The sequence below is a fragment of the Psittacula echo genome (genome assembly GCF_963264785.1).
Source record: "Psittacula echo genome assembly, chromosome: 7".
In the NCBI taxonomy this organism is placed as follows: Eukaryota; Metazoa; Chordata; class Aves; order Psittaciformes; family Psittacidae; genus Psittacula; species Psittacula echo.
The window spans coordinates 40,017,682-40,029,072 of NC_137740.1; the positions used below are offsets into that span (position 1 = coordinate 40,017,682).

Here is an 11,391-nt window from a genome sequence, read left to right on the forward strand (position 1 = left end):
GCAAACTGCTCCAGTGACCTGGCTTCATCTGAGGTCTCAGGAGTACAGGGCTCTTCAGGACTGCCTCCAGCAGAGTAGACTGAGACAAAGAAGGCATTCAATAACTCTGCCATCTCTGTATCTTCTGTCACCAGGGCACCCATCCCATTCACCAGTGGGCCTACCTTGCCTCTGGTGTTAGTTTTATCAGCTATGTATTTGAAAAAGCTCTTTCTGTTGTCCTTGACCCCTCTCGCCAGATTTAATTCTAAGGAGGCCTTAGCCATCCTAGCTGCCTTCCTACATCCTCTAGCAGCAGCCTTATATTCCTCCCGAGTGGCCAGCCCCTCCTTCCATGACCTATAAACTCTCCTCTTCCACTTGAGCATACCCAGCAGTTCCTTATCTAGCCACACAGGTCTCCTGGCCCTCTTCCTTGACTTCCTACGTGTTGGGATGCTCTGCTCTTGAGCTTAGATTAAGCAATTCTTGAATGTCAACCAACTATCTTGGGCCCCTTTACCTTCAAGCAGCCTTGCCCATGGGATTTCCCCTAGCAATTGCTTGAAAAGGCCAAAGTTTGCCCTGCTAAAGTCCAGGGTTGCAATTCTACTTGCTATTGTACTGGTCCTACCACACAAGATCCTGAATTCCACCATCTCGTGGTCGCTGCAACCAAGGCAGCCCTCAACCTTTACATACCCATACTGTTGCCAAGGCTTGCCAGAAGTCACTGTTACTCATCAGGACACAGCAGTAGCAACCTTCATAGGACACATGGCTTTTCTCAGCCATTCTTGCAGGGGATGCTATTCTCATCAGCACCCTGAGGAGCAGTCTGAGTAGAAACATGGCTCACCCAGCCCTCTGTCCTCTCACACCAAACGTGAGAAATCAAGGCTGGAAGGCACAGCAGCAAGTAACGAGACCCTCCAGAAGTTACTGCCACATTTATTGATCCCCCTTTAATCTGAGCCACACCAGAGGAAATGTGCACCGAGTGCCATCACATACAATGCTATCTCACAGTTACTCGCTTACTACCTCCTATGACAGGAATGCTACTTTTTCTGTCATTCAACTATTCATCCTATATTCTATGCATCTATAGCAAACAAGAATTACCACCCAATATGACATTTTGAAGGGCTGAAATAGTACACTGTATTTTGCATACTTTTATTCTCTAAAGTATTAAAATCCAGACATTGCCTTATGACAAATGTTATAATAAGAACAGAAAAATAACAAAATTTTAGTCTCTTGGCAAACTTGCAGGTCAAACGTACCAACAAATCTCCACAGTCACTGCAAAAATGCCTTCCAAAAGAGACCAGCTATTACAACCATGGCCCCAGAACATCTCTGCCCCATACCAACCCCACACCAGCTGCCAGGTCAGTTCCTTAGTGGAGGTGCAGCCCTGAGCACATGCTGCTGAGAATCAGCCAGGGGCAGAGGACTTTCCTTTGGACAGTCCCTGCCTGTCCCTGGCAGCTCTGACCCCCAGCAGCCCATTGAACACCTTCAGGGAGCAACGCTGAAACGAAGATGCAGGATCCCACCGCTGGCAACTCACAGCTAGCAGGCCCTGCTTATATTTCCCTTTGCTGGTCCAGCTCTTAATGAACAAGAGAGCCTGCCCATCCTTTCAAGCCCCAAAGAGCCCCAATGCATCCTGCCCTGTTGGTTTCCAGCTGGTGTCCAGCCACACGCTCTGCTCAGCTCCAGACAGTGGGGAGGCAGCTTGCTCCATGGTGGCCAGGGACATGCATCCAAATTGGGGGCTGCTTTCCAACTGGATTATCCCAGCACTGCCGGGACTGCAAGTTCAGACCACTACCAATATGTCAACGACATTAGACAGAAAATCTAAAAAAAAAAAAAAAATACTTCTTTCAGCACAACTCAACACAATTCGCAATTGCTGTGGTTTGTGTAGAGCATTTCTTCTTTCTCTAGATTTCTTTGAATATCAGACACAAGCTTTGGTGTGATCTTCCCTGATAAATTCCAGCTTCCAGTTCAGAAAAGATTTCTGGGGACAATGACAGATGTCAACAATCCTAACACAGTAATTGCATTGCACATTTATTCATCAAGCAGCTGTATTAACTTCGATAAATAGCTAAAATAAGCACTCAGTTCTACAGAACACTCTTTACAGTGGGGATAAGAAAAAAAAAGAATCTTGTAAATATTATTCTTATGTTCAGTAAAGCAGCTGTGAACTTTGAAATTTGACAGCCAAGTTACAGAGGTGAAGAAGTGCCTTAATGTACTGGAAGGGTAACAAATGATAGCGTAAGAGTCTGAATACAGAAGAACTAAGCATTTTTCATGGCTTATGCAACTTCTCTTTTGTGTATTTTGCCAAGACAACAAGATCTGCAAATTGACAAAGTTCAAAACTTTGATATATTTTACCACATCAATCTTATTCATTTGGTGAATCAAGTTGGCTGAGTTTGCACAACTAGTTGATATTATTTACATAGAATAAATATATCTTACACTAAACTGAGCATTTGAACATGAAATAATGCTCAGGTGTGGAAGGCTATTCTCACAGACAAATCACAAATTGCTGGGTGCTAATACACACCCTCCAACACACACGGGCAAACAGCAGCAGTTACATAGCAGTTAAACAACAGCAATGTTTTAAGAATTGGAGAAAATAAAAAAAGAATCCTTAAGGCTAGTCATCACCTCAAATAGCATTTGGACAAAAAGGTTCTAAATTGACCCACTGATTAACATAGAATCATAGAATCACAGAATAGTTACGGTTGGAAAGGACCTTAAGATCATCAAGTTCCAACCCCCCACCAAACATCAAATAAGAAGTACTCTCAGTTTCCAGATAAACCCCAACGTGAAACAAAGGGTGAGTATCTATGCTCATTTCAAGCTGCATATCACCTAGTGGAGGCCCTGCAAGCTCTCACGAGAGCAGATGTTCTTGTTACGGCGGTTTAAGGGCAGCTTGAACAGGAATGCAATCAGAACAAGCATGAAAGGACAGCTCCTCTATGAAGTGGAAGCATGCCTTCTGCCAGCTACATGCAACCCATCTGTGTGATGACAAGCCAGCAGGTCACGACCCTGCTAGACTGATTCTTTACCAGAGCACAGGAGTTAGACCTCGTGGTACCATTGTCATGGCTCCTACAGGATCCACACCAGGACCCACGACTGATGGAGGGAACAGGCTAGCAAGGTGACAGTGTTGCTTCCAATGATGAATTATTCAGAGCAGTAGGGACAAGGCCTTTCAGAAAAAGCTGATCATGTGACTATGTGACAAAAAGATTAGATAAAATTATCTTGAACACACATGATGTGATGCACTGCAGGGGGGATACAAAAGCCTCTACTTTATCCATGCAGTGATGAACGGAGTAGGCTGAACATGGTCAGATTGAACATGACTGCTCTGTGACTCAATCCTTAACCAATTTTGATGTCTGCCTGCAGTACAAATCTTCAGACAGTCTAAAGAGGCATGGCACTATGCAAACCCCACAGTGCTGCAGAATTACACTGTCTTGTGTTATGATACCAAACAACTGTATTTTCCTGTCTCTCACATAGGTCTCCCAGCACAAGAAGCAGCCCTGTGCCCAAGAATGGAAGGCACTCTAAACCCTTAACAAAGAGCACCACAACAGTCAAATCAAGAGAGGTAAAGACATGTCATTGATATTGAAAGATTTACAGTGTCTAGCTTGGACTTTGCCCTCCTTCTCAACCACAGTTAGTTGATAAATCTGCTGGTATCAAATGTCTAGGGTGTCTTCCATGCTGCATAAACACAATACACTTTACAAAGTTTTAATGTCCACATCTCTAATCATGCACTTTTGAAATATTCCTTTGTTGTACAATGCCTCAGCACAAGAAATACTTCATGAACCTCCTAAGCCATTTAATATCTGCTACTAAGTCCAAGCGTAGAAAGACGCACCTCCAGGTTCCTGCAGAGCAGGAACAAGTTCTAAACACATCATATGCCAAGAGAGGGTCCTGCCTAGACAGCCTGACAGGAGGAAGAGAACATGTACAGAGCAGACAGCACTGGGAAGAGAACGGTTTTTAAATACACATGGTTACCATCTCAAATAAAAATGCCATTCACTATTGGTGCTTTTCTGGGTCATATTTCTAGTTTTAGCAATATCACTCCAAGCCTTACCTATTATTACCTCCTAATTCTAATGCACCTTCATATAGTAGTTATAACACCTGTTCTCCTCACCATCTTTTTCCTTTAAAAACCCAACCAAACAAAAACAAATGCTTTGATGACATAAAGATAGGATGGCAGGTCCTCATGTAGGAGAACTACCAGGAAGAGATTAACTGCAGGCCTTGAGTGTGATCACAGGTAACACCTGCTCCATTGCTCTACATATCCATGCAAGTTTCAGAACAGCATCTAAGATGAGCAGCCTTTACAGTGTCTGCAAAAGAGATACAGAAAACAGTACACCAAAAGAAACAATTTTACCTATTGGAAAGAAAATTCCCATTTCTAGTTACTGCAAGATTGCATTCAGGTTCCAATCTGCTGCACAGAGACATCAGCTATGGACTCTGAATTGTGGCAATAAGGAAATTCTTTATTTTCTAAAAGAAGAGGTGGTTGGGTATTTTTTTCCCAGCTCTGTAGCAGAATTTTCCAGAATTTCCCAGTTGCCTAGATTTTCATTTGCCAAATACAGCAGCATTATATCTATACCTGTTCTGTCTTCCCTATAGAGGATAATCCACCCCTGTAAACATTCTGCCAAAGAAAAGCAGACAGCAGATGTGATTTCTTCTTGGAGATGCTCTAAAATTTAAACCTGAATGACTGGAGAGGACAGCTGTAGCTTGTATGTTATGCTAACACACAGGCACACATCTGTGTGTCGTGCTACTAAAAGTTTAAAACAAACTGTGCCAGCTGCACATACAGGTTTCTTTGAAGTCAACATTAGAAAATAACGGCATACACTACATACTTCCACACTTGATGAACAAAAAAGTGTTTTTATGTTTGTATACAAAACAGAACACTTGTATGAGGAATATTCATATCCCTCGCATGCTTCCTGGTAAACCACTGCTAAAAATACATACTGGTCCTTAAGGGTTAATGAGACATATTTAAAATCTCATTCTAAAGACTGACTGTGGCTCAGTCCCCCTCCTAAGTTCACAGAGCATAGGCGTACACACAGCGGAAAGGGGCAGCACAGGGCTTGAAGACACGGGGTTAAAGTCAAACGGAGAAGCAACCGGATTCTCTGTTCAGAACAGCAGCATGCCCTTAAACATCAGCAAGAAGTGAGATGGTACCACTTGGAAAATATAAACTTATGCATCCCTGCTGGAAATTACACACTGTGGAAATGTGGTCATTTCTGAGTAGCATGGCAAGTTTATTTTGAAGTGAGAGGAGAAATCTTATACTAATTAATGGAAAGCATAGCACCACTTTTTCTGACAGAGATAATCTTTTTCTGCTTCTAGGAACAAAGATACTGTAAGATGGTCAACACCAGCACAAACTCCTTGGCAAACAACTGCAGTCACAGCACAGTAATAACCAAGACAGTCATCCCCCTGGTCTACTGTTTAATTTTCATAGTAGGACTGTCACTGAACAGTGTGGCAGCATGGATTTTTCTCTATGTTTCTAGCAAAAAGAGTTTTATTGTTTATCTCAAAAATATTGTTGTTGCCGATCTCCTAATGAGCTTGACATTTCCTTTCAAAATTCTTGCCGATTCAGAAATTGCACCTCCACAGCTCAATATGTTTGTGTGCAGATACTCTGCTGTTGTGTTTTATACAAACATGTATATTGGGATAACATTTTTTGGCCTCATTGGTTTCGACAGATACTACAAAATTGTAAAGCCTTTATTCACCTCCTTTGTTCATACAGTTAACTACAGTAAGGTGGTCTCTATAATCATATGGTTATTGTTAATGCTTATATCGCTTCCAAATATGATTTTAACTAATGAAATCACTAAAGAAAATTATTCCAGGAAATGTATAGGTCTTAAAAGCGAGCTTGGCAGACAGTGGCACAAAGCATCAAGTTATATTTGCACTGTAATTTTCTGGATTGTTTTTCTTCTGCTAATCATTTTTTACACTTCTATATCAAAAAAAATATATAGCTCTTATAAAAAATTCAGAAGGAACTCAGATGTGACCAAGAGAAAAACCAGCCGTAATATATTCAGTATCATGTTTGTATTTGTCATTTGCTTCGTACCCTATCACCTCTGCAGAATACCATATACTCTAAGTCAAACTAGCTCACAATTCAACTGCCAGTCAAAAAAAAATCTGTTCTATGCAAAGGAATTTACTCTTGTACTGTCTGCTGCAAATGTGTGCCTTGATCCCATTATTTATTTTTTCCTCTGCCTACCCTTCAAAGAAAAACTGTATCAAAAACTGCATCTCAAGCTAAAAAACTTCAAGTGAGGTTGAAATCTCTAAATGCAAAAGATCAAACACACTTCAGGATAGTATAAACATCATGTAGGCTCAGATCATTAAAATAATACATGTTTTAGAAAGTTATTCAAGAATGCAAATGTCTCAAAGAAACTGAACAGACAAGAACCAGCAAGAAAACAGAAACAAGGTTTCAAAACAAAATGCCAACTGTTTTTTCCCTGTATAAAAACATTACTGTACGTTGCAAATATATTCACTACATGCTATTTCAGCCAACGCTACAACTGCATTATGGTATGATATGACCTATCTAGATCTCAAACAAAAAGAGAGGAGTAACTGAAGCACATTCTGGAGCTCCAGGCCACAGTTCACTGGAAGGATTCTCCAATAGACCCAGTAATCAAACTGCTTTGTGGTTGTTTCTCAAGAAGCCAGGTATGACACACATGATGATCAGCAAACCAGCCTGAAGGGCCCAGGAATAGCTGATCATTTCATCTCACCTGGCACAGACCCCCTGGAATCAGCATCCTTCCAAGGGGGTTCAGCATAAGACTCTGCACCAGCCTGTAAAAGAGGACTGAGACCCTGAGGGGAAGCACTCTCCTGTATTTACCAGGTCACAAAACAAACAGCTGAAGGCAACGTGCAGTTTATGGAATGGTTTAATTCCAACAACTGGGGGAAAAAAGGAGGGGGAAGTAAAAAAAATACACATCAAATCCTCAAAGATCTGCACAAAGCCTGAAAAACTCTCGGTAAAATTAAAGTAGATGTATATATATATAGGTTTATATATAGGTTTTTTTAAGGGAAACTTTCTATAAAATTAAAAATTAAGCGTAACTGATTGTCACCCTTGGGCACTAAATGTCAGAGCATTTCTATAAAATGTGATACTGAATATGAGCAAGTGTTTAAAGAGAAGCCTCCTATAAACTAAATACTGTTACACTGTACCATATTCCTAAGGACTTTTCAGAAATAACATGGCATACACCAAAAATGTCCATACCGAACTGACTGAGATTTCAATGATTCCCCTGCTGTTGCTGCAGGAAGAGGCAAGGATACTCAAAGCCCACATGCACAGCTGTCTAGAAACTCTGGAGTATATTTATATCCAGAAAGAATGATTTGTTCATTTTCTCATGCTTTTGGCATGATGATAAACCATTTCTCTCTGTACAAAGGTAACAGCTGAGCGCCACCAACCTCTCTATATACATATCATCTCTTTTTTAACTGTATTTTTCAGTTCAGCTACTTTTTTTTTTTAATTGATTTTATCACTGTACAGAGAAAACACACTAGTGCATAAAGTACCCACAAAAGCTTTCAGGCTGTGGCTCTGGAAGCTGAATGCTTTCATTTTATTTAAGAAAGAAGACACAGGAACAGAAAACAGAGATAATATGTGCTTCACCTTTCTGCCACTGTGTTTCGTTTTAGTCGTAACAGATAATCCCTCAGGGTGAAATATCTTTAAACATACAGTGTTTGAACCTTCTCCAAGGCTGTGTGTAACTTCTCTTGGTTTGAGACCACCAATCTGCAGTAACAGAATTCTACCATCACACTGGCTTACATTTCAACCAAAGGACTGGACAGCTCTGTGGGGTTTAAACACACTTTTGCAGAATGTATTTACCTCCATTTATTTCCTGCTTGCTGAAGAGTGGTCCCACTCCAGACCAGCACCCAGGGTTCACCTGACCACAGGGCTTTCAGAGCTCCTCAACTCTTGTCAAACTGAGTCTTCGCAGGCTCCTCCCTCCAAGAAAGGGAAACAGCCTGCTGGGGAAGGGAATCTGTTGCTTTGTGGGAGATCGTCATTTATGGCAAAAACATTAAGTTCCTTACATGGCATGGCTTGGTATTTGCCTACATAAATATAAATAATTGTGGCTGTGAAAGCACATGAAAACACTTCCACAATGCATATTTGTATGACTTTTTAATTACTTTTCAAGCCTTGAAAACAATATTTAGATTGTAAAATTGTTTCCTCGTTCCACCAGATTACTGATACTAGAACAACAAAATCCTACATGCAGGCACCCAGAGGTAAGGATGCCGACCAGCACTGTTTTTCAAAAGTGACATTAAATTTCTAGCTTTGGCTCACTTTGAAAAAAATCTTCCTCCAATAGCTTCACTGGTCAGAAAACACTTCTGTGACCCCAGCCCTACTGCAATCTGTCACCTTGTGTGTGACAAGTTTCAAACAACACCGTTATTAAACCAAACTTCTGCTTCATTTCCCCAAACTTGCTCTTACTTTTGCACCCCAGTTCATACAGCAAAGTAACAGGAACAGGGTTTTTCTGCACTGGTAAGTTAATTCTCCTACACCTTTTCCAGCACATCATGCCTCAGATAAAGCTTGCCAGCTCCTCAGACACTCAGAAGTCCTGTGGTTGCACTAAGCTCTTGCATTGTCAACCTACCACCTGGAGGAACTTCCCTAAAAGCCTTGCAATGAAAGTTATGGGTGACCCACAGCTACACAAGGTTCCCTTTCAACAGCAACCCAGTCCCCAAATGCAGCTCATCCTCCTGACTTACTCATGACTCCCTCCATGACACCGCTGGAACAAGAAGCTGAGTTTGATCTGTTTATTCTTTGGAAAGTGAAGTTATTCTGCTAGACCTGGAATCTCTCGCAAAGGCATGATGCTGCTGGGAAGAACCATCCTGCACGACAGGTTACAGAGACATCAAACACACACATTTGCACAGAAGTTGTCATGCTTACACATTTCAGTCTCTCTTCTCATAAACCTGCCCTATTCCTTAGCAATAGTTACCACACAGCCCCCTACCCGGAAGCCAGCTCAGAACAGCACTGCAAAAACATCAATGCTGTAGTTCCTGTGCAATGTGTCATTTAAGTTAATATTATGATGTAAGGCTGCAAAATGAACCATTTTCTGTGCCAGTGATACAGCATAGTAACTTCAATAAAAGAGCTAAACCTAGCAAATGGAAAACCTTCCTCCAAACACTATTACTTCAGAACAGAAAGCTCACTCCACAACTGCCTCAACATATAAAAATACTCTGGTTGTTTAGAAATTGGCAGAAGAATCCTAACACAGTTTAATTTTGCAGGATGTCATCTCAAAAAGTGGTCTCTGTTGTAAAAAAAACCCAGCTTACTGAAGGTGGGGCAGATGCCAATTAAATTCACAAGGCCACACAGTCACAACCAGCAGGTATAATGGGAGAGCACCCCTTGCACTTGCTAACTTTAGCACAAAAGGGACAGGAGGGCTAGTTTCCCTTTGCTAACACCCTCACACGTATTCTCCCATCTCAGCCTAATAAGTCCTTTATTATTTTTTATGAGCAATCTTCATTAGCATGTCTAATAATCATCACTTCAGTGCACTGCTTATCTGTAAAACAACATTGTTCAAGCAATTAAAACTAGGTATTGATAACTGATGGAAGGAAACAGGGCAGGCTAAGGAGCTACTCACTATCTGAAAGCAGGCAGTGTGCACCGCTGGCTGCTGATGACACTGATTCCCAGGACATGGGTGTCTACCCATAGTACCTGGAGTTCATACAGGGTTGTGTGCAGAGCAGATCCCCCCCTTTGCAACAGGCTCAGTGACAGGCCATGCTGAACAAATCTTACCTCATTACACTGTAAAAATAAATATATTAAGCAGTTTTTCTTAATCAGAAATAGCTATTTCTGCTCAGAATTCATAACTACTCTGTGCCAAAATCACTCCTAGTTTTCACTTACAATGTAGACATTACAATGGGATAAAAGATTTTCATCTTTTTGTGAAAGCCATGAATAGCAGTAAAATACTAGACTTCCTAGTTTGTACATAAAAAAACCCCTTCTTGGTTACATGAATAAAGGGTAGCAAAGACACTACTCAAACATTCCTCCCCCCAGACATGCCTCAACACTGAAACAGTGACTGTGACAGCCACGCACAGAAAGAGAGGAAAACTCTCTTGGGGCTAATTTGTATGATCTGCTCATTACTGAATCTCTGATGTTGATTATAAATGCTTCTCTCTCAATTTAATATAAGCTGAAAGCAAACTAAATGTTTGCAAATGTTTTTTGTTTGCCTTTTTTCCTGCCTACCACCACAGAAATGATACAAAATCATGATAAAACCAGGGTTTCCCATCAGCTCTCTATCACTCATCAAGTGCAGAATCGCATGTGCATCTGTCTGTCTTGTACATGCACATAAATACACACCGAGGAAAGTCAAACTCAAACTCAGAATCAAATCTCAAACTTTCGGTGCATTTAACAGAACATTTATTCAGAGTGAAGCCTGGCAGAGCACCATCCCTCCCGCAAGTAATCCACCCCTACGCGCCCTCCAATGCAGCCGTCACAGCTGACTCCTGAGCACGCCCCTGGGGACCTGCCCGGGCCGCGAGGAGGAACCGCCGCCGGGGTCGCTTCACTCCCGCCAGGAGCTGCAGGGCTCGACGCCCTCCGGCAGGCGGCCCCATCCTGCTCTAAGGCTGCTACATGCCAAGTGGCGGAGGAAGCACGCAGCGGCAGGGATGCTTCTCCCGCTCCCTCAGCGCTGACCCATGCCATGGGAAGCTTACGGTTCCCTTCCTCCACCTAAGTGTGAGTGAAATTTCTTCCAGTTCTCTCCCACTGCACCCGATGCTGACAGAGAAAGTCCTTGTGGACAGTGTGCCAGTAAGCCCTACCTTTGTAACTGCACAGCAAAGTAGGCTCAAAAACCTTATATAAAGGAATCATGAAACTCCATGCTTGACAGGCTTCCTGAATTAAACCACACAGGGATATGACTGATATAAACTCAAACATTAGCTTTTTAAAAGATGGATTAACAGGTTGTTACATAGTTTGCTCATTTAAAGAGAGGAGATCACACAGAGCCTTGAACATCCATGCCTGGTCAGTGCTTTTTGACATTT

General features: G+C 41.8%; 2 protein-coding genes across 2 annotated transcripts in view; one reads left to right on the plus strand and one right to left on the minus strand.

Moving 5' to 3' along the window:
- Positions 1-11,391, minus strand: part of MED12L (mediator complex subunit 12L) — a gene marked incomplete at its 3' end in the record, with an annotated part of 159,930 nt that overhangs the window by 98,375 nt on the left and 50,164 nt on the right. The window lies entirely within an intron of this gene.
- LOC308223477 (P2Y purinoceptor 14-like) lies at positions 5,518-6,471 on the plus strand (the record flags this gene model as incomplete). The annotated part of the gene is made up of 1 exon (XM_080622535.1): positions 5,518-6,471. The coding sequence occupies one exon, from the start codon at positions 5,518-5,520 to the stop codon at positions 6,469-6,471; it is 954 nt and encodes a 317-aa protein (XP_080478661.1).